The sequence below is a fragment of the Podarcis gaigeae genome (genome assembly GCF_964106915.1).
Source record: "Podarcis gaigeae genome assembly, chromosome: 9".
NCBI lineage: Eukaryota > Metazoa > Chordata > Lepidosauria > Squamata > Lacertidae > Podarcis > Podarcis gaigeae.
The window spans coordinates 40366947-40391338 of record NC_139685.1 but is presented as its reverse complement, the minus strand read 5'-3'; the positions used below and the strand labels follow the sequence as shown (position 1 = coordinate 40391338).

Sequence of the window (24392 nt, the reverse complement as noted above, 5' to 3'; positions counted from 1 at the left end):
AGAAATGAAAAAAAATCTGAATTTTCTTTCTATATTTTAACAGCTGTTCATTGTACTGTCTGTGGCAAAATGAGGAAAGGGATACTGGTCACAGGGAGGCGAGGATCTGTTTAGTGCTCTGAACTTGGAGGAAAGTATGCTTTAGGGGTCTTTCTTCTTGTTCTCTGTGAGTGGGGGAAGAGACCACCATCCTGTAGCCTACAATTATTCCACTCTCCAGTCTTCTTTTACAGGATTATTGGATACAAAAAGCTTCGTGGTGGTTGTTTGATTAAATGTTAAGCTTTAGTTGACTAATTGTTAAAAAGTGAGAGATTTAAATTTGACTGATTGAATTTGATGAAGGTTTTGCTGTGTTTGCTGTAGTGCGCTTTCGCTGCAAATCTTTGAACTTTACATCCTATAAAACCTATCCTGATCATGACTGCACCAAGAAAGAGATGTTGGGATCATGGTGGCTGCCCAATGAAAATGTCAATGTAGAGTGCAGCCACTGCAACAAAAAAGAAAATTTCACAAATGTTGAAATATATACAGGACAGACAAATTAAAGATTCAGGACAGGCAAAGATTCAGACAGTGCAAAGTTAACGTATGGCATCCAGTCCCTTCAGATGTACCGATGGCCACCAACTTAGATGGCTTTAAAAATGTATTGGTTCATTTCAGAGTATTGAACAAAATGTATTGGTTCAAGTTCAGAGAAGATAAGGCAAGCCATGATAGCTGTGTACTGCATCCAGTTTTGAAGCAGTATGACCGAATACCAGGAACCGGGGAAGACAAATGAAGAGCGTACTTTGGTGTTGGTGTCCTGTTTGTGGCTTCCTGTAGACAATTGTTTGGCCACTGTGAGAACAGGATACTGGACTAGATGGTGCCATTGGTTTAATCCAGCAAGGCTCTTCTTTTGCTCCCTTACGGTCTTGCATGCTTTCAGATTGTGTTGGGATAGGGCAGGCATAGGCAAACTCGGCCCTCCAGATGTTTGGGGACGACAACTCCCATCATTCCTTGGTCCTGTTAGCTAGGGATGATGGGAGTTGTCATCCCAAAACATCTGGAGGGCCAAGTTTGCCTATGCCTGGGATAGGGTACCAACCGTGGGCTGTCATGGCTAATCATTCTTTAACGTTGGAGAATATAAATGCAGCAGGTGCTTTTTAAATACATGCCAAATACATTTATGCATTACTTTGTATATACTTCAAGTTATTTTATTTAACAGAACAGGACTAGGTATTCAGCTATTAGTTTCAGCAGGTTGTGGATCAGCCTGATCAGCTATAGCTTCAAGAGTAAATGTTCCGACCAATGTGTCATTGTTGTTTTAATATTGCTGTTTCTCTTGATTAAAGGTTTCCTTAAGCTCCTGCAAAACCTGTATTAGATTCATGCATATAGGATTTGTTCATTGTGAATAGTGAGTTGTGTTAGAACAGTTGGCCACCCCCACCTACCTCCGCTATCCTGCAGAGTTCAAGAAGACAGGAGTGTTACAACATTTCTTAAGTATGTATTTATCAGGTTACATAAGGTTTAAGGTATACCTATTAGTTACTAGTGTGGGGGAGGAGATTGTCATAATATTTATATACGGGCTCTAACGAAGCCTTGTACAAAAATAATTTTACAACTGGTGTTGCCTGCAGGCTCGCAATGTAATTCTTCAGAAAAGTAACTTAATTGTGTGCCTCATTTGAGTATGGCTTACGGGATTGTAAAATAGTCTAATGAGATGTCAGTGACTGTGTTATTTTCTATTTAATGCTTATTGGATTTATGGCACAGGTGTCCCCAAAGATTCCGTTGTTGCAGCTTTTATTATTTACCACTTCTTTTCATAAACAACATGCTGTACAGAACACAGAATGCAATCTAGTCTCCACTCATAGGGCACTGCTTAAAGGACAGAAAAAGGAACTTTTCTTAGGAGTGGGGACAGCTGTGTATGAGTCACAAAGGCAGGAGTGAGAGTTTAAAGCAATGCATGTTGACATAACAAGCAACCTAGTATGCTGGTTGTGTCTTTATTGAAGTGTGCTGTCATAGTAAATTGATATCAGAATAAATGTCAGTTGATAACCAGTTTCTATAACCAGGCATGCTTAAATCACCCTCCTTCTCACAGGTCAGTTTGGAATGGGCTCTGGTAAAACAATTTATTTTGTAAAAAATCAGGAAATAGAAACCTGGGCTGGAATAAAATTACCTGGTGCTGAAATGACAACAAAGTAAACTCAAAGTACCACCACTAAAAAGGGTATTATACCAATTGCCATCCATTGATGGCACCTGGAGAAGGACCTCAGTAAAATAATAATAATAATAATAATAATAATAATAATAATAATAATAATAAAAAAAAAAAAAAAAAACTCCACCCATCTGGCTGGGTTTCCCCAGCCACTCTGGGCGGCTGCCAACAGAATATTAAAAATGTGATAAAACATCAAACATTAAAAAACTTCGCTAAACAGAAGATTAGGTGGAGACAGGTGATCTTTAAGGTACCTTTGTCACACGGGCAGCTGCTTTATATGGAATCAGACCTATTAGTCTCTTTAGATCAGGTATGTCCAACTCCCAAGAGACTGCGATCTACTCCTACAGTTGTTGACCTTTTTTTTGGCCAATTGATCTGGATCACACAGTCGACCAGGGATGCCCCACGATCAACCAAGATAGTGATCGACCGGTTGGACATGCCTGCTCTAGATCAGTGTTCCTCGTATTGATGTTGCGATTTCATCCAGAAGACATTCCCAGGCCTACTTGAAGTTGCTGGTGAATATCACTGACCTATGGCCCTCCCCCAAAGCATTAAAGGTCAAAGCTAGTTCGTTAAATTGGGCCTGGAAGTGGAGTGGGAGTAGTGAAGTTGATAAATACTCTTACTTTCCAGTCCCAATTAGCAAAATCAAAGCTCTATTTTGAAATAATTGAAGTTTGTCAGCAGCCTTCAAAGGTAGTCCCACCTGCAGTGCATTGCAGTAGTCCAAACAGGAGCTTGGAAGAGCCTTGCAGCATAGTCTCTATGCTGTCCTAGAACACTGGTGCAAAATCCCAAGCACCAGAATTCCTGACAACACTAGTAAACACCCAGGATCCCTTGGAGGTACATTTTGCAGAGGTTCAGGCACATGAGATGCTGCTGCTGTGCACGAGGCCTTGGGATGTAGGAAAATATGGAAATGCTATTTAGTGGGCTAAAGAGCCAGGAGAGCTGCAGACTTGGCAAACCAAACTGGACCTAAACTACAGAGAAGGTTTCAAACTGGCTCCAAGGAGTTTGGGGGTGTGGGGCTGAAATATTTAAACTCCCAGAGTGTCTGGTCAGAGATTCCCTTGGCCTCGTTTTGCCCTGATGTGCAAGCTTTCAACAAACAGGGAATCGTTTTTGTAAGGTAGTTTTCAAACATGTGATCTTGCAGTTCACAATCAGAAGTGGCAGTCCAAAAAGGACTGTACAATATGCAGAATAAAATAAAATAAAAATTCCCCACATTTGAATTGGGCCTTAATGTTCTGCTTGGCATACCAACAAATTTCTGTGTTGCCTTTGGTTTAGAAGATACATGTGCTAAAATGTGTTTTTATCCACATGCAACCAAATTCATGCTTTATACATAGACTGGGAAGATTTTCTCTCCTCAAAAGAAAGTTCTGTCAGTATTCAAAGACACCCATTCAGCAACTGCTGTTATAAAACCCTACAGTTTTTTTAGCCTTTGAGGAATTGCTGAACCACACCCAGCACATTTTGGACCAGCAGTGGTGTCTGACTCATCTGCACCCAACCAGGAAAACAAGACTTTTTCTGCTCCTTGGAATTTTTAACAGTATGACTAAACCTGGGTGCATTCTGACTTAGTGAAATGGCCCCCTATATTCCTGGAGAATCACAATTTTTGGAGCATTATGTCCTATATCAAGCCATCTGTGATGTGGAAGGTAATAGCACAAAAAAACACCTGATTTGTGTGTTTCTGGTAATTAGTGAGCCTTACTCTAGAAATATAGCACCCTATCCACCCATAAAGCAGAGACATCACCTTGCCGACAAAGGTCCGTATAGTCAAAGCTATGGTTTTCCCAGTAGTGATGTATGGAAGTGAGAGCTGGACCATAAAGAAGGCTGATCACCGAAGAATTGGTGCTTTTGAATTATGGTGCTGGAGGAGACTCTTGAGAGTCCCATGGACTGCAAGAAGATCAAACCTATCCATTCTTAAGGAAATCAGCCCTGAGTGCTCACTGGAAGGACAGATCCTGAAGCTGAGGCTCCAATACTTTGGCTACCTCATGAGAAGAGAAGACTCCCTGGAAAAGACCCTGATGTTGGGAAAGATTGAAGGCACAAGAAGAAGGGGACGACAGAGGACAAGATGGTTGGACAGTGTTCTTGAAGCTACCAGCATGAGTTTGACCAAACTGTGGGAGACAGTGGAAGACAGGAGTGCCTGGCGTGCTCTGGTCCATGGGGTCACGAAGAATCGGACACGACTAACTAAGCAACAACATCCATCCATTTTAATTAATTTACATGGAACTTTTGTTACAAATGTGTTTTTCAGACCTTTATCTTGCCTCTCTTCTCAAGAGTATTCAGAAACATTACAATCACTTTCGTTTACAGGAAACTGAGACTGAAAGTGACTAAGCTCAAATCATCCTTCCTGAGCCTTTGGCAGATGAGATACTTCAACACAATTCCACCCAAGACCAGACAAAACCTAGGATTATTCTACTTTTGAATGACGACAAACTGTAATCAGTGTAGATAGCTGGCCAACAGCCTGTTTGGGTCTTAGAATTATACTTTGGGGTTTAATTCTAAGACCATTTTGTGGTTCACCTCAGATGCCAAAATGTATTGTCAGTCGTTGATTTCGCACTGTTTCTGTGCTTTTAACACTTGCATCGCAGGCATACATTTTGCAGGTCATGTTTATCCAGTCATAGCTTCTTCATGCTGGGAACAGGTTTAATTGTGGGATTTCTGCCTGCATTGTAGTTCTCAAAGCACAGGAGCTTTGCCAGGAAAAAAAAGTTTGTAAGTGGAAAAGGAGGGCTGCCCCCAGGCATTTGGAGTTAACAGCAGACTGTGCTGAGGCTAGCCAGCACATGAACAGCCTTGAGTGAACTGATTAGCTGTAGGTTTGGGGTGCAGGGTAGCAAGTACATTTTCAGTAGAAGCAGATATACCAGTGTGAAAATGAACCATAAACAGGGGGCAGATCAGGAGCACTGCAACCAAACATTGAAAGACACAGAGAAGACGATGCCCAGGAGGACATGGGAACTGAAGCTCAAGTTAGATGACAGCTGGGCAGCTAACATTTGTGTTCGTGGTGCTTGCCTAATTCACATACAAGATCTCTTACTTGCTTCTCTTTTTTCACTCTCAAGGGGGCTTTGAACTGGGCCAGAATGTCTAGAATGTTGAAAGTAGCAAGCCCAAGAGTATAGGAAACTTTTCTGTTTAGTTGGTCTGTAATAGTTGTACTGTGAATAGACAATTTGAGTTAGGATTGCAGAATTCCATCATGTTTGCAGCTGTCAGTATGAGCTAGAAGACATTGCTTAATTCATTCACAGTCTGCATTCCAGGTTGCTTGGTAAATTGGGTACCTACTGTAGAGCGACTGATAATCCTAGACAAAGGTGACTTCCCCTAACAAAATTCTAGCATAATATCTATTGCTTAAGTTCTACACCTGTTCACTTTGCTCCTAACATTAAGACCTCTTGTGACTTAGACCTCTGCTCCAATGCATAGCTTCAAGAACTAGCCGGCCATCCTCATGGTGATGGTGATGATTTTATGAATCACATTTCATATATAGATTTCAAGGTGATTTACAATAAAAACAACTGAAATAGGTTTTAAAAACAACACCCCCCCCCAATCCAGCTGAAAAAAGGTTGTTGAAACAAAAATGTCTTCAGTTGTAAGTCCATAGCAGCTTGAATTGGATTTACTTCTGAGGAGATGGACTGGTGATTATGGAACTCTAGTGAACAGAAAATAGCTCATCAAAATGCTAAATGGGATTTGGTGCCAGGTAAAGCATGTGGGAGGATTATGGATATGCAAAATCACACATGGTTGCAGATTTTGGGTAGATGCAGTTAAAGCTCTCCTTTTTATTCTCTGCTGCCTCCTTTAAAACTGAATTGGTGTATGTAGAATTCCACAGCCAACCATCTGTCCCTCAGGCCAAGCCAGAGAGCTCAGTTATGAGGCACTGAGGCTTTGCTCTGCCTTTTCAATATACAAAAATGTCCCCGTTCCAATTTTGTCTTACTATAAAAAGCAGTACTTTGCCTGAATTAATTAGTTTCTGTTTGCTAGCTGTAAGGTTTTCTAACTGGCAAAGCAAAGCACACACACACACACTTTTTGCAATTGCATATATATTGCCATGAGCAGAATTAATTAAATAAGAAAATAAGAGATACACTGCACTGATAAAATGATCTGTTGTAGAATATCACTATATAGTTAATCAAAAATCTTACTGCGTTATGACAGAACCGCTCATCAAATCTAGTGTATCAATCTGGATGTTATTGTCTGCTTGCTACAAGTAGAGGGCAGCTGGTGTCTAAGAGTTACTTGCAGAACTATGGGTATCCAGTGTACTTGCTCCATTGTCGCAAGGATTTCTGTTTGTGCAACAGGAACTTCCTTTATTTTGCTCTCTCCATGTGCAACCTCCCATAATCTGCTCCAGAGGCTTGACAACCCCTCAAAACGGAACAGATTGGGGGGGGGGAGAAGAGGAGAGAGGGGGAAAGGTCTGTTCTGCAGCCAAAAGTCCTTGCGCTGATGAAATGAATGCACTGAATTCTTCCCAATAGATCCAGACAGTTCCTTGTAAACCAGATTACATTTACCAACTAGCATTTAAATACTGAAGCCAGGTTCTTTTTTGGAATACATGGTAGGGCATTACCATTATTAGGGCAACCGAAATGTTACAAATAGTGTGCAAGCTTTTGAGTTCTCCAGAATGCATTAGCTGGCTAGATAGAACATAAACCGAAGCTAATGGGGTGAGGGATTTTGACTGACACTGAAGTCGTGGAGTCTGCTGGAAAGGGAAAGTAGCAGCGGACATGAAAATGAAACTCTTAGATGTTATTTGGGTTGCACCAAGACTTGTTGCATGTGTCCTTCCCTGCCTCTGCTGGAATTCCAGGACGCAAGCCAGAGTCTGGCTTGTTGTGACATTGGAACCTGGGCTTGTGGTTTGTTTTCCCCAAACAAACCACAAACATTAAGCCAAGAACAAACTTTGGCAACGTTCATGGTTTATTTGGAGAGAAACAAACTAGGAGTACGTTTGGACATCATGATAAACCAGATTCTGGCTTGTTTCCCTGTGTGTTCACTTTAAACCAGTTTGCTTTATCTGTGGTTTAGATTTAATGTGTAAACCAGGCTACTAACATTTCCCTGTTCCTGAGGATGTGGCCAGATTCATGGCATAACAGTCAGTTTTTTAATTTTATTTCTATGGTGTATGCATGTGTGCATGCCTTTCTAGATTGCAGGTGTGCAAACCATTATAAGTGGTTAAGAACATAGGATTTGTATGGTGGTCAGAACCAGTGCTTTGCTTCTAGAAAAAAATGTGCCAGTACTCACCATGAAGTTGTTACAATAAATGCCACACTTTCAACCAGAGCTTTCTTTTGGGGGGGGGGGAGTGCCGGTACTGCGTGGCCATGAGTACCCCCTGGAGAAAAAAGCAGTGGTCAGAACTCAGTTGTGATTACTTTAGCATTGCAGTTTGTGTGTTTTTTAATATGTCCTTATGCCATATTTACATTGTTTTCCTGGCTATAAAATATTAAGTGTGTTACAGCATTAAAAGGTCATTATAGCAAGGAATACTTTTCAGTGCCTGCACTTTGAAGGACATTGGTTTGAATTCTAGCCAGTGCATATTTTATGATTAGGGCTTGCATTTGCGTGAGCAACACCATGATTGTAAACATGGCTATCTGGGAGAAAGGGTCATTGATTTCATCACAACTTTTTTCTTCTTCTAATATGTGTTCTTAGCACTGCAGTGAGGTTTGTAGAAACTTTTCTACTACAGTGGTACCTTGGCTGTCGAACGGCTTGGCTCCCGAACGCCGCAAACCCAGAAGTAAGTGTTCTGGTTTGCAAACTTTTTTTGGAAGCCGAACTTCCAACGCGGCTTCCACTAGAAGTTGGTCCCTTACCTTTCCCGCCCCGACCTAGCCACAGTGATCCATGCGATGGTCACCTCCAGGCTTGACTACTGTAATTCGCTCTACGCGGGGCTGCCCTTGAAACTGTCCCAGAAACTCCAGCGGGTGCAGAGTGCTGCAGCGAGGCTCCTCACGGGGTCTCTGCCATGGGAGCATATTCATCCAGTGCTTTTCAAGCTGTACTGGCTCCCAGTGGAGTACAGGGTCAGATTTAAGGTGCTGCTTTTGACCTTTAAAGCCCTTCACGGCCTAGGACCCTTGTACCTACGGGACCGCCTCTTCCCAGTATGCCGCATGGAGAGCCTCAAGGTCCATAAATAGCAACACCCTAGTGGTCCCGGGCCCTAAGGAAGTTAGATTAGCTTCTACCAGAGCCAGGGCCTTTTCAACTCTGGCTCCGGCCTGGTGGAACGCTCTGCCTCATGAGACCAGGGCCCTGCAGGATCTGATTTCTTTCCGCAGGGCCTGTAAGACAGAGTTGTTCTGCCTGGCCTTTGGCTTGGAGCCAATTTGATTCCCTCCCTCTCTTTCTTTTTTTCTTTTCCTTCTCCTCCTGCGATGAGGCTACATTTTAATATTTTAATGTTTCATTATTTTAATGTTGTATTTTAATTTTGTTTTTAAGTTGTAATCATTCAACTTGTTTTTATTATTGCTTGTAAGCCGCTCTGAACCCGGCCTTGGGAGGGCGGGGTATAAATAAAAATTATTATTATTATTATTATTATTATTATTATTATTATTATTATTATTATGCAGGAAGCTCCTGCGGCCAATTGGAAGCTGCGTCTTGGTTTTTGAACGGTTCCAGGAGTCAAACGGATTAAGTTTGACAACCAAGGTACCACTGTACTACTAAACAGAGTTGTAAAACAAGTTTAAGGGAAGATTTCATGTTCGTCTGCTTTAAAGTTTTGGAATCTGGAAAGCGGGTATCTGAGTTTCTGCATTTGACTAGAAAAAAAAACAGGAGATGAGGTCTGCAAATCTTTGCAGTGGAAGGACACCTTTTAAAAGGGCTTCACCATAAAAGGCGATGTGGATAGAGTGGGAGCTGTAAGTACTTGTCAGTGAGTCAGCAAAAGAGAACCTTAGCAATGTCATTTGAATAATGTGTTGCGAACTGTTCTTAGTCGTGCTGGAAGAATGAATCTGAAAAAGTGCTATGTAAGCAGGATTTCTTGAGACCTTAGAAACACAATAGCCTCTGCATTATAAGTATTATATTCACTATATTTTGTTGATAATTGAATTGCTGGGCAACTTAGGAGCATGTAAGGTTACTGCTTAGCCAATGGTGCTTTTTTGACAGTAGCTGCTAATAAACTATGAATGTGCATTGGAATCCCATCTAGTCTTTTTGTTTAATGTTGGAAAGAGCTGTGTAAGTGTATTCACATGAACTCTACTTGAATTCATAATAAATATAGTCACTGTTCATTTCATTAAACCCTGTCTGTCTTTGTTGCATGGTATCTGGAAGGCCTGCACAGCTTGACACCCACCAGCTGTTTATGGCGACCTTTCAGTGGTTTCATAAACCACCTTGATGCAGTTTTGAAGATACCATAGCAAGAAGTTTAAAGCTCAGTGGCCTAAGTACATGGCTGGAGGGTTGTATTCAGTTTGGTGATTCAGTTGTTGTACCCCTTTGGTATGTAGGTATCTTTGTTGTTTCACCCAGAACAAATGTGTTGCTTCAGTGTAGCAGACCCGTCATATCCATAAATGGTTATATGTGCAAATTTCACATTGTGGGAGAGGCAAACCCCCTCCTCCCATATTGGAGTTTTCATGAAAAGAAATTGTGATGGCAAATCTCTACGTGATCCACCACTTGATCTGAAGCAGATGAGGGTATCCCACCACCACCACTGCAAGAGACTTGATGTTGCATGCTTGGAAACTTAAAGATGCACTTGCGGTCTGAAGTGCTACAGTCCAGAATTAGATTTCCTTCCTCATCTGCTGTTTGTGAGAACTAGGACAAAATACTGAAATTGATCTATAAGAAATGAAGTGCTCCTCAAGCTCTAGGATGGGTGTTTGGAATTTGGGATTATCTAGCCTTGTTTCTTGACACTAGGTGTGCATCAAATTAACCCATTTAATATCCCTGCCTTTTCCTTTAGGAGGGTGTAAAAAGAAGTTGGTCATGTTCCCTGTACCCTATTTTGCTATTTAAAATGCTTCAAGATTAAAGAGAGTTTATGAAATAGTCATGTCTTGGTCAGAATCCTGATTTATCACTGAAGGTTAGGCCTGTAGCAGACTTACTCTGTTATTTCTTGAGCTGAAAAATTGTAACAGTACAGTCAAATATAAAGATGAAGACGTTTTTACTAAAAATAAATTGTTTTGACTTCTGTTTCTTCTCTCCCTTCAGTTCTCAGAATATAGCCAAAAGAAAAAAAGCTTACAAGAAAGCATTGAGAAATCAAAAATTGGGCGCCAAGACACTGTAAGTTTTACTGAATTTGAAGTATCCACAATAAAACATAATCTGAAAACTTTGGGGTGTTAAAGGTGGGTGTTATTTCTTAAATTGGGGTGCATTTGTGGCAGCAGGTGGCATAAGGCAAAACTTTGTAGTGTATTGGGGGCAGAAGCATAGGAAGAAAGGGGGGAAGTCTTGTACAGTGGTGCCTCGCAAGACAAAATTAATCCGTTCCGCGAGTCTCTTCGTCTAGCGGTTTTTTCGTCTTGCGAAGCAAGCCCATTGACGGCTTAGCGGATTAGCGCCATTAGCGCTATTAGCGGCTTTTAGCGGCTTATCGGCTTAGCGGATAAGCAGATAAGCAGCTTAGCGGCTTAGAAAAAGGGGGGGAGGAAAAAACCCCCACAGGAACTCGCATTACATTTTCGTCTTGCGAAGCAAGCCCATAGGAAATTCGTTTTGCGAAGCACCTCCAAAACGGAAAACCCTTTCGTCTAGCGGGTTTTCCGTCTTGCGAGGCATTCGTCTTGCGGGGCACCACTGTATTGATCTTGTTATTTTTTTTAAATGCTTTTCTTACTAAGGTTTACTGCACTTGCAAATAAGAGTTAAATGTTCAGGGCGGGACATGCCCACTTCTGCATCAGAACATTTTCGCAACTATGATGTTATTAGATGCTATTTCAACGTTGCTGGCAAATGCAGTAGTATAATGCAGTATGATGATGTTTTGCGTTGGAGTTAGGTTCCAGGGTTGGCACATATATGCAAAATCATATATACCTGAACCACTGCCTTGGACCCACCTCTGTGTGACCATCTGGAAGGCTCTTTCTGTGCTGGGAAAACCCAGCTCAAAAGGAGCTTTTAAGTTTTCCACCTTTGCATTCGGTTAATCACTGGGATTTCAGCCATGCAAGGCTGAAATCACACAAGTTAATCACACTTAAGATAAGACCTTACTGTACTGAAAACTGCTTGAACTTTTTACAGGCAATGCCACTTAGCCCAAATATGTATAAAGTCTGGTTTGTTGAATCAGTGTCATAGCTCTAGATCTGGTGCTTGCATCCTTAGAGAGAAAAGAGGGTAGAGTGAAACACTTACGTTGTAATTGACACCTTTTAAGAATACCGGTTAATTTTTGAACACAGGCAGAACGTGCGGCACTCATAAAGGAACTTACTGCCCTTCGTCAGAAGAGAGACCAATTAAAGGCAGAAATAGATAAATACAAAGAATGTGATCCGGATATTGTTGAAGAAATCCGTAAGTTGTGTCTAGAGTTATTTTAGCACACTGTGTAGTAACTGAAATTTTGGAACATATCAGGTGTGTCGTCTGAAACCTCAGTCATTAGCAAAACTTTTAAATAACTCAGTTAGCTTGTCAATGGCAGGGAAACTAATATCTAGATGAGGGGTGGGTAACCTTTCTCAGCCCAAGTTCTGCATTGTGGGTTGGCCACCCCTCCAGTGGTGACCGCGACTGACAGCACATGCTCACTTGCACATTTCCACACATGCTCACCAGGCAGGCAGATGCACATGCACACTCAGCAGAGCAGGGGGGTTGTTTAGGAAATAAGTGTGATATTGGTGGCTGCCTATCAGCACTCCTTCCTGTTTTCTCTCTAAGACCTAACAATGGCACCACACCAAGGTGAGATGTGGTGATTTTCAAAGGGTAAGAAGTGCCTTGTTTAAAGAGGTTGGCAGGCCACTAAAAATGGCCCACCACGAGTAATCTAGATAAGTAACTTACACGTAGCTGGGTGATAAATATTGTAGACATAGTATGAGTGGATTGTGACATGGGAAGGGAAGAGAAAGCGCTATATAAATGAAAAAAAGATTATGTCCTGCTGGATCAAACCAAAAGTTCATTTGGTCCAGCATCTTGTTTCCCACATTGACCAGTCAGATTCTTCTAAGAAGTTCACAATCAGGGTATGAAGACAATGTCCCTCTCCTACTGTTGCTCCCCAGCAGCTGATATTCAGTGGCACGCAGCATGTTCTAACAACTGTTGGCAGATTCCATACGTTTTGTTTAATCCCCTTGAAAGCTATCTAAGCTAGTGGTCATTGCCATGTTCTGTGGCAGTGAATGCCATGAACTGCTTATGGGCTGTGTGAAGAAGTACCGTATTCTTCGCCCCATAAGACGCACCTGACCATAACATGCACCTGGTTTTCAGAGGGAAAAAATATTATTTAAAGGGAGCGCCGAGCAGAGACTGTATTCATCCCAGGCTCTGCTCAGCGCTCCCTTTCACGAGCTGCGTGGAGCGTGTGTGCGGTGCTTGCAGGCTTTTCCCCAAGGAGGGAGAAGGGCAGCCTGTCACTGACGAGTTGCGCTTCTCCCTCCTCGGGGAAAAGCCTCCAAGAGCCGTACACACACTCCGCGCGGCTCTTTAAAGGGAGCGCAGCTCTTGGTGGCTTTTCTGGGAGGTGGGGAAAGGGACAGAGCTGCATGCTCTGTCCCTTCTCCCACCTCCTGCAAGAGCCATGCTCTCTTTAAAGGGAGCGCGGCTCTTGGGGGCTTTTGCGGGAGGTGGGGGAAGGGACAGAGCCACGTGCAGCGATCCCTCTTGCTGTCCTAGCTTATGGGATAGCCGCATGCAGCCTCTCCCGGGCAGCGGGAGCCACACTCCCTTTTTCTCCCTCCTCGGGGAAAAGCCCGCAAGAGCCTCACACACGCTCCACACGGCTCTTTAAAGGGAGCGCCGAGCAGAGCCTCCTGCCTGCATCCGCTCCATAAGATGCACACACATTTCCCCTTACTTTTTAGGAGGGAGAAGTACGTCTTATGGAGCGAAAAATACAGCACTTTTGATTTTTTCCCCTCCTGAGACTGTTGCTGATCAATTTTATTGGATGTCCACAAATGTTAGTATCATGAATGAGAGAGACAAAATTCTCTCTTGCCACTTACTTGAATAATTTCTTGAATAATATTCCTTGAATAATTTTATAACCTTATAGAATATATTTCTGCTGGGTTGTCACTTAAAAAAAAACCCTGCTCCTTAGGATTGGGAGGAACCCCTTGAATAGATATAGGGGTTATGGTTGGGGGCAAAGGCCAAAGAGAAAACAGAAAAGTTCTGTTGTGTAGACAAAGTATCTGCTGGTAGACCTACTTAATTGATCCTTTCCTGTTTAGTAGAAAGGGTAGACCCTTTCCTGTTAGTCAATCACCACCAGTTCAGACTCTGTGAGTGTGTACATATATTTTGAACTTTTTGCTTGAATATGTGTGTGAACCACTATGGTACAGTTAGTAGAAGAGTAGATTTGGATTAAAAAACAAGATATTTCATCTCTTAAACTTGTTGGGTAGTCCTAGCGAAGTCACTTTCTTTCAACCTAACCTGTCTTACAGGCTAGTGGTACAGATAAAAATGTTGCTTTCAGTTCTTTGGTAGAAGGAGAGGAGTCAAATAATAGTTACTGAATAGGAAAGCACAAGATTCAGTGTTTGTTCATCTATCTCAGAAAAGAATTTGCTCTTTGGCTTATTCCCTAGTTGCCATTATTTTGTTAGAGTTTTGTTTTTTTTGTTTTTTCCACAACTGTTGTCTTTCTTTACTTCCGCCCATCCCTATTTTACCTTTGCTTGTTTAGATTAGTAGCCCAAACATTTTCCCCTGAGGACCACATGAAAATTGCTGAGGGTCTTAGCGAACCATATGACAATTTTTCTGCCTGCTGTAGCAATTGTTAATTCCACAAAATTCAAATGAAATACAATATAAGAACTAAAAGAAGCAACTGAAATACAATTAGAAATCAGTATCAATGTTCAGGGCAATGTATGTGCCGTCTCCCATCTTCAACATCTACAGGCATGCTGTGGACCACCTGAATGAAGCTTGTGGCCCACAGTTTGGGAAACCCTGGTCTGGAGGTTTAAATTTCCTCATAGCAGGAAGGTGGTAATGATTATACACAGATGCTTCTGTATTTGAATAAACAAATGGGGCCCAGCAACAACTTGTTGGGGGGGGGCGGGCTTCAAAGTTCTCCCTTATCAGAAAGAAAGGCAGCTGGTGTTCCTGAATGGGAACACCTGGAAGACCTTGAAAATGCAGATCAGGCTGGCTGTCAGGCGATAGAATCTGCATCTTCAAAGTAGTCCGGTTGCTCAGAGCAGGAAAGCCACACAATTTGAAGAGCGATAGTTATCTGCATTCTCTTTCTGCCCCCACCCTGGAGATTACTCATATACACTTTCACACTCTTCGCTTTGTTTTTTTCAAAAGCTGTTTTTAAAAATACATACACACACACACACACACACACACACATATATATATATATACACACACACATACTTTTGCAAACCTCTCAATTCTCATGAGGCTGCTGATGCCTCCCTGTTGCATGTTGCTGGTGCTGTTTTGGCTACATAAGTATCGAGGTTTGAAAACGAACATCAGAAATGGAGGGAATGCTGATAACACACATCCTTCCTGCCAGCATGGTATGATACAGACAAAATACCCATGGTGTGATCTTCTGGACAGACACAAAGTCCATGAGTTGACCATTTAAAATGTACCTCCTGCATTGATCCAGCATGTGAGTAAATTGGCCTGCCCTTTTGAGTGAGGGCTGCTTCCGCTTCTGCAATGCGATAAAGCTTTTTGTGCAATGCAAATTTTGGAGGATCTCTGTTGCGACTGTGTCTTAGTTAAATCCTTGAACAAATGCCATTGTGCACATTAATTATGCATTTCCTTTGACCCAACATCTGTAGAGGCCTTCTGTAAAGCTAAGGAAGTGCATAAAACAATGTTGCATCTGCCTTTACACTTAAGAACAGTGCATATTAAAGACTACTGTGCTAGCTGTGCCTTTGTGGGGCTGCATTGTTAAAGCATTAGATCTTTGTGAACTGTTTTTTTAATTTTTTTTAAAAAGAAATCTGTCAAGTCCCATCAATGCAGGCTTCCCATGTCCCTTATGGAAAGGTCAGACTGCCAAATCTCATCAGTACAGAAGTACTGTCTCTCCAAAAAGTGTCTGATAGGGTTTGTCAGGACTATGTAACAAAAGACTTCTGTCAACTCCACACAAATACATTGTCTACAACCATACGCTAGGCTTAGTTGTACTGCCCACACACTATTGACCTATTTGGGGTTTCTTTCTCGCTCTTGAAATAAAAGAGCTTTTTGCTCCTAACTCAGCTCCACAGTCAGCACTAGAAGATGGGCTGAAAATCTGCTGTTTGTAGTTTGAGCCTCTCCCCCACCACAGCAGTTCCCAGTCGTCTTCACGTAGCCGCCTCTCAGATTTTTCTGTTGTGTGGACAGCAGAACAACTGGACATAAGTTGGCTTTGCCTCTTGGTCATCCCAAAAATGGAAGAGGGCAGGAAGAAAGGTCTTTCCTGGTCTTCTCAGGAATGATGGGGGTTGGAGTCCAACAACATTTGGAGGGCCACAGGTTCCTCATCCCTGATCTAGCCATTGCATGTTTTATGACCACACTTGGTATCGTCAAAGAATTTAGCATCCTAAAAATAGTGGTTTTTATTTTTAAAGGTTCCTATTTCCTGTGTAAAGATAAAGTTATGTGCATGCTTAGTGACATGTTAGCAGTCAGAGTAGGTCTTTTCAGTTTGTTATTTTCATGCTATTGTAGAATGATGCAAAACATATTTGCATATATCGGCATGGTCTGCATACAGTGGTGCCTCGCAAGACGAAAAGAATCCGTTCTGCGAGTCTCTTCGTCTAGCGGTTTCTTCGTCTTTCGAAGCAAGCCCATTGACGGCTTAGCGGATTAGCGCTATTAGCGGCTTTTAGCGGCTTATCAGCTTAGCGGATAAGCGGCTTAGCGGCTTAGAAAAAGGGGGGGGGAGGAAAAAAACCCTGCAGGAACTCGCAAGACATTTTCGTCTTGCAAAGCAAGCCCATAGGAAATTCGTTTTGCAAAGCACCTCCAAAACGGAAAACTCTTTCGTCTAGCGAGTTTTCCGTCTTGCGAGGCATTCGTCTTGCGGGGCACCACTGTATTTCTTTTTCCTGTAACAGAATTTGACCCTGATGCAGAATTAATCATTTCTTTTCTTTCTTAATTTTAACATAGCTTTGATATTTAAGAAACTTGGTGCTTCACCCAGCTACCAAAAGGATAGAGTTAACATCACATTTGAGTAATATAAGATGTATGTAGCATAATATATAGCAGAAACAAAGAGCAGTCACTTAAGACCCCAGATTAGAAAATGCTGTACTGCGGTAACGAATGTGTACAAAGAAGCCTCACTGCAGATTGGCATAGAAAGTTGATTCCTTCTTAAGCAGAGTATGTCTCAAGTGTGGAGTCATGAAAGAGCTCTTTCCAAAAGCAGAGATGTAGTAGTATTATCACATGTTGTTTTGTATTGTCACACGTTATTTGGGAGTGGTAGCCAGTGCTATCTCTACTCCAAGTTGGACCTGTTTAAGTTGATGTATATGACTAACTTATGTTCAATAATTTCAGTGGATCTGAAGAACGCTGTCAAGGAAACTCATTTTACATCTTTATTTTTTATTTAACAAAATTTATTACTGTAAATAGGACATCAAAGTAGTTTACAAAAAAAGCCACATACTGAAATCATCAATAAAAGACAAATGTATTCTTAAAAAATCAGAATATACCGTATTTTTCGCTCTATAAGACGCACCAGACCATAAGACGCACCTAGTTTTTGGAGGAGGAAAACAAGAAAAAAATTATTCTGAATCTCAGAAGCCAGAACAACAAGAGGGATTGCTGTGCAGCGAAAGCAGTGATCCCTCTTGTTGTTCTGGCTTCTGGGATAGCTGTGCAGCCTGCATTCACTCCATAAGACGCACACACATTTCCCCTTACTTTTTAGGAGGGAAAAGTGAGTCTTATAGAGCAAAAAATACGGTAATTGAATACCAGCTCTTAAGCTAAAAACAATTGAAACACATGCTAACTTCTACTTGTCTGGATAGGTTTGTCTGCACAATTTTTTTTTTGTAGACACCAAAAAGTGTGCAGCCAAGGTGCCTGTCTGATGTCAATAGGCAAAGTTTTCCAAAGTGTAGGTGCTGCCAAGCTAAAAAGAGAGAAAATCTTCCAAGTGTGGAACAAGTATTATGTGGCACTTGTAACAATGCCAGTTCCTCAGACTGAAGCAGTCAAGTGGGCATATATTGAGTGAATGTATAAGTAACTGAAAGTGGAAAATGTTCTGCTCTAGAATTGCTATAGTAATTTCTCTGTTTCAGAAGTTAGTGATGGCCTGTAGAGTAGGTTATGTTTCTCATGATTTGCAGAACATACTTTGCTTTTTACTGTAATCATCTCACTATTTAAGTGCAAAGCATGATTCAGTAGAACTGTACAGCTGCAATTTTACAGCTTCCACCCTGATTTTAAACGGTGCTGGAATACAGTCATTCCAGCCTTTGCAAATGTTGCTGAAGTAATTGCTCAGGAATATCAGAGTAAAAATGTGAGTTACTATGTGCTATTTTAACAGTAACTAATTTGAAATTCTCCTAGGAGATTGGACCATTGCTGGCTAAAAGAAATCCATAAATCCTGCTTGCTGGTAGATATTTGAAACCTGATAGCTTACACTGGCCTGAGCCACTTCTTGTTTTGTAAATTTAGATACTCTTTCTATCTGAACATACTTGATGCTTTTTTCAGGGTCAAGAACTTGAGGTTCCTGTTTTCTAAAGGGTTTCATTTTACATCTTGTCAAGTTGCCTTAAAAGATGAAAGGGCTAGTATTGTTTGCAGATACTTCTTGCTGAAAATTCAAATGATGCTTGCTGTTAGTAGGACTATGCAAAAACCCAGGCTGTCAAATCCTCAACGCGAAGTAATAAGGTTACTGAGGATTAAGAGTCCTATCATTGTTTATAACCGTTGATTATTGAACTTTTCCCAATATTTTCTTCTGATCTTTTATATCAACTCTACAAACAGTTTGAGACATTATCTTACTCCAAGGTATCCAGTTCTTAGATCTTGCGAAATGCTTACTGCTTTACTCTCAGCAATTATCCCAGTCAAATCCCAGAATTTACATCCCTTAAGTTTGCAAAAGGCCATTTACAAGCAACTTCCCATTAAGCTCCACCAAATGATGTGAACCTAGAAACACCCTGTACAGAAGTACTCTCAGTTTCTAATGCAGGGATGACTGACCTGTGGCTCTTTAAATGTTATTGGATTCCAGCTCCCATCAGCTCCAGCCAGCATGGTTAAGTATGGTGGGAGGTGTTATCGAACAGCCTTTGGGGGTCTACAGGTTCCTGCTCTATTGAGTTTGGTGTCTGCTACTCCATCCTGTCCACATTTGCAGGCAGTGATTCCGTCTGTGCCTTAGACAATCTTTTCTTTGAGTCAAGACTTTTCTCTGAAGTTGCAGGTGTGCCTTGGAGTAGTACAGATAATGTTTTGCTGGCAGTGTTTGTTCCAGACTAAGTGCAGAAAATAGTAGCAATGTTGTTTTTATCTATCTATCTATCATCTATCTATCTATCTATCTGTCTATCTGTCTGATGCATATAAGACAATGGTGTGTATGTAGGGGAGAGAATTATGGGAGCTTGTGTAAAATATAGGGAGTGAAGACTACAAAGAAATGTCACTGTTTTGGCAGCAGCATGTGAAAAGGTTTGATACTTCCCATGTCTCCAAACTTGTAAGATAGCAACTAGGTAAACATAGTGTCAGGGGCTCAGGAGCAGAGGCACCGGGAAGAGAGGAAATGGAGAGCGAAGGGGAAGAATCTGAGGGCAGCGTAGGAGAAGATGACAGTGGCCCGAGAGATTCCATGAGCCTCTCCAGCGAATCAGAAGATTCACAGAAGGGGGCGCCGGTGGCCAGGGCAAGGGGGGTCCCAAGGGGGATACTCCAGAAGCAAGGGGCCAGCGGGGACTCCCAGAGCAGCAGTTGGAGATCAGGACCAGCTTCCCCACCAGAGCGTAGTGGGGGGGAAGAGTCCCAGGTATCGGGGCCAGCGTCTCCCCCAGCAGGGAGAGAAGATGAGTCAGGGCTGACCACGCCTCCATCGGAGAGTCAGGGAACGGAGGGGAGGTCAGGTCCAGCTAGCCTCCTGGAAGAGGGAAGCAGTGACAGAAGCAGTGTAACAGTCAGGAGGAAGGTCACTGGATTGGCGCGAGTGCCAAGTTCAAATGTACAGGCGCGCGGGACAGCAGAGAACCCGGATTGGGAACCAGGTCCTAAAGCCCGCCGGAGGCAGGGGGAGGAGTCAGGGGACTCAGCGTCAGAAGAGTCCAGAAAGGGGAATGCCCCAGCGGACAGGAGGACCCAGAGGAGGAGAGAGCAGAGGAAGAGGTGGAGCAGGGCTAGAGTCTTAAACTGGTGTCTGGGGGGAGGAGATTCAGACGGAGCTTCGGCGGTCTAGGGTTTAAGACGTAGAGCTGCGCGCCACGGCTTTGAAATAGAGACTGAACTTCAATAAAGACTTTTGTATATAACAACGACCTGGCGTTGGTCCTCTGTGAGCTGGGACTTCGGGCAGCTCTGACACATAGTTAAAACTCCAGTGGCTCTTAGAACCTTATTTAGACTAGAGAGTATGAAATCATTTAATATTTTTTCCTATTAAAGCACAGTTTGGGGTGCACCCAAAACCTCCGTGTGAAATACTTGGGGTAAAGTATTGTCTTTTAGATGCCGCATGTCCCTAAAGACAGTTGCAGTGCATAATTATACTCTTTGTCGGATTCAGTTGTGGACCCACACTGTACCACCTTCTTATCTAATAATCACATTGAAAATAAAGGCCTACTGGGAGACTTTTTAATGTTTTGCAGCATCATTAAAAAGTAAGCTTATTTTATGCCCTCTCTGAAAACTTAAAACAAGTGTTGGTAAAAAAAAAAGTTGATTTAAAAGAAAATGTTTGGGATCAAAACCACTGTTTTGAAACAACAAGTCTGATGCGTGCAACCTTTCAACCTGCTGAAACAGTATTTCCTTATGCTCTTTATATTGAGCTTATTTTATTTATTTATTTTTAAAAATTAAAATAAAAAAATGTAGAAAGATAATCTAAACGTCCTATTTCTATGTCCTGGAAAACACAAAAGCGCAGAGGCCCATTTTCATTGTGGTTTTTTAAGAAATAAAAAATGCAAAAACCTTGTGAACCGAGCTGAGAACAGTACTTAGACTCAGATAATGTACATTAGCCTTCCTCTTGAGTTTGACGGCAGCTCATTTTGCAAGTTGAGTAAGTCTTGCCTACGGTGCAAACATCCTAACAATGAAACATTTTATGTTTCTTTAATTTCTCAGCGTCCCTGGAGACAAGCTGTAGGCTGTGCATTGACCACTGCCAATAAATAATATAGGCAAGCACTGGCAAGACAGAGGGGTGTGTGTGGGTGTGAGAAACATGACAGCTCTTTCAGGCTTTCAGTATGGGAATCTGAGTCTGCATCAGTATACACTCCAGAGGGGGAAAGCTGAAAGATCTGAAAGAGAGTTGTTTGCTTTGTATACAGTTCCCCACCACCATCCCGCTTCACAGTGTTTGTGGACTGATTTTAAGACTATTTTAAAAGGATTATTTGGGTAAATGTTTAAGCTACTGTTTTATACATTCCTTGGAGTGCTTGCCTTACTTCCACAAGTTGTCTGTTTGCACAAGCAGGCTAGTGTGTCAGCATGGAACTTATAAACCTCAGTCTAGGAAGCATATTCTTCCGTTATGAAAGTTGCAGTCCTTGTTGTTGATAGCAACTGGTTCCCATATAATGCTGGTCACTTGAATAAATTGCCCTCATGAGTGAGGAAGGTGATTGGAAAGAACATGTGAAGTGGCCCATGAGCAAGGTCACTCCAATCACTTAAAAAGAAAGAAAGAGAAATTTCGCCAGGAGGTGAAAGAATCTCTAATTTGTCCATGTTTTCTTTTTGTGTGAATTTGTGGTTGGTGTGTGTGTGTGTGTGTGTGTGTGTGAGAGAGAGAGAGAGAGAGAGAGAGAGAGAGAGAGAGAGAGGGAGGGAGAGAGAGAAACCACGTGCATGATTTCCTTTTTTCAACCGTATAATTTTCTTTGGCTGCATCAAGAGAGATGATGATGCAGACATTTCTAGTGATGCACCACAAAAGTCAGGTGCCATGATTCTGGAATAGGATGTGTTGAGGGCCACAAATATGTGGTCCTAAAAGCAAGCTGAGCAAGCAGGTGGGGATGTGGTCAACAGAACTGCAAGAGGGATGTGAACAGTTAGATCCCAATCTTATTGAGCCCAATTTTTCCCAACCTGTGTGCAGAGCCATTTCTGGTGCATGATAGCAAGTTGCAGTTCTAAAGTTGCTACGTGACATTTTTTAGCATACTTGTAGAAACCACATATTTAACATGCTGATTCAGTTTGATATAGCTATGTTAATCTTATTTGAAGGTTTGGTGGAATAATAAGTTCAACAATAAAACATTTTCAAGCTGTTGCAAAATAAGAATTGTGCTATGTGTTTACAAAACCACTTTTAAATGCCATTTTAACCCCTTAAGGCTGTTGCATTACATGAGTAGGAATTGCTGGTATTGATTTCCTGTTGTTTCTTTTTTTTTTCCAGGTCAAGCAAATAAAGTGGCTAAGGAAGCAGCCAACAGATGGACTGGTGTGTCTGCATTTGCATTCCTTAGCAACATCCCTGTCCCTTCCTTGAGGAAAAATAAACTCAAGAGAAGAAGCAATCATTCATAAAACTTGCCATTTGTTAGCTCTTACCAGAGCTGCTATACAATTCATAAAATATTATTTAACTGGTAGTGTTTGCCATTGCTCAGGAAAATACTGCACATGAATGCTACTTCTCATGTATTCATCATTATAAATTTATTTCATGTGTTCTTAACAGCTGCAGTCATTGCCACATATCATTATCATTTTTGTTCAGTTTCAAATCACTGTATATGTTAAGCAAACCCAGTCTGCAAATAATGTGCGCAGTAGGAGAATTTGTTCTTTGCATTTCATTTCTGCACAGCCTATAATGGGGGGCTTTCTTTCTCTGCAAACTAGCAAAGTGCTTGACTTTCAGCCAGTAAAAGACTGATGCAGTGAGCCTGGAGGACACAATTGTGCCTTTTAAATTTGATTCCACAGCATATCTTAGATTACAGCAAGCTCTTCTTATTCGTTATCACCAGATATCCACGTTTATGGGGATCAACGGTACCATATAAATGTAATTTTGCACTTCACAACTGCTTCACATGACACCTTGTTATCAGGTCTAAAGCAATTGATGTTTGTCTAGGATTCAGCTGCATCACTTCTTCACCCTGATAAAGTCCAGTAGAAAATAAAACATGCACATTCCACTCACTAAATTGATCTATTGAACATGCATCACAGAAGGTGCAAAGTATAACTAAATATGATGGATTGCCTTATCCCACATAAAGTTCTCTTTTATGATTATCTTCCAAAGCCCTTCTCCAGCTGCCCCCTGCCCCCACCATCAGAAGTTAGGCAGGTGGCTCTTGGAGAATGGCCATTCCACTTTTTGGAATGTCCTTGCCAGGAAAGCTTAGCAGGCATCAACTCTTTGTTTATTTTCCTAGACCTTTTAAAACCACCTTCAGAGCAGCAATGCTGAAGGGCAGGATAAAAATAACAAATCTCCTTTTTGCTTGTTTTTTGTTGAGCTGCTCTGTTACGCCGCTTTAAGTGTTTGCAAGCAATGCTGTTTTAAGAACTGGATATGTGTTGACTACTAATGTGCCCTGGTCCCTTTCCTTGTGATTTTCCAGTTCTGTTGCAAGATCTGATACCAGTTACCACTTGACAACTCCTGTTGTGGAGAGTTTCCTCCCATCAGATGTCCTGTTGGAGGTTTGAGACTGGTGAAAAATCTCTATGGGTAACATACAGACAAGTTCATGGTAACCAGTGTTAGGTGTTGCAACAGAAAGGCAGAAAAATCACTTTGAGGAAGACCTTGGCATAGAATGGTAATGTGTAGACTGGCCCTGCTGTTTCACACTGGCAGTGGGTCTTCTTTAAAAAAATAAAATAGAAATCCCTGATCATTGAAATTCTAAAAACTTTATTTCTTGAAAACAAAAACCCATCTTATTTAATTTTTTCCCCCCACCCCTATTTTGTCCACAGATAATATCTTTGCAGCAAAATCTTGGGCCAAACGGAAGTTTGCATTTGAAGAGAGTAAAATTGACAAAACATTTGGCATTCCTGAAGACTTTGACTACATCAATTAGAAAGGTTTAGTAAAAATGGCAAGTAATTTAATATTGTTCAAGAGATTTTGTTTTCATTCCGAAGTTTCTTTTTCTTTTACCATTATTTGTATTTTGGTTAATAAAATCTGAAAATATATTGAAAATATATTTTTGCTTTCACTCTGTGACCCAGTAATTTTATCTCATAGAATCATAGAATTGCAGACTTGGAAGGGACCCCAAGGGTCAACTAGTCCAACCTCCTGCAATGCAAAATGAGAGCTAATTATAATCTATTATTAAGGTAGATGCTATAATGTCCATTTTGCTAGCTGCATTATGTCAGAAAGTGTTGCGGCCTAGGCCAAAAACGTGGGTGAGAGAAACTGGAAACCGTGTTTTATGCTGGAAAATAAATAAGGCGGTGAAATAAATTACATCTGTAATTAAAAGTTTTGGGGGAAGATATGAAAGAACAGCTATATTCATTT

At 41.6% G+C, this 24392-nt stretch overlaps 1 protein-coding gene across 1 annotated transcript in view; it reads left to right on the top strand.

The window, feature by feature from the left end:
• Nucleotides 1–24067, top strand: part of MND1 (meiotic nuclear divisions 1) — a 34425-nt gene extending 10358 nt beyond the window's left edge. Inside the window, exons 5-8 of the mRNA XM_083756061.1 lie at nucleotides 10637–10711; nucleotides 11842–11956; nucleotides 22290–22334; nucleotides 23834–24067. Of these exons, the coding sequence (XP_083612187.1) occupies nucleotides 10637–10711; nucleotides 11842–11956; nucleotides 22290–22334; nucleotides 23834–23940 (342 nt within the window). The 3' untranslated portion in view covers nucleotides 23941–24067. The remainder of the gene's footprint in view (nucleotides 1–10636; nucleotides 10712–11841; nucleotides 11957–22289; nucleotides 22335–23833) is intronic.
• The last annotated feature ends 325 nt before the right edge of the window (nucleotides 24068–24392 follow it).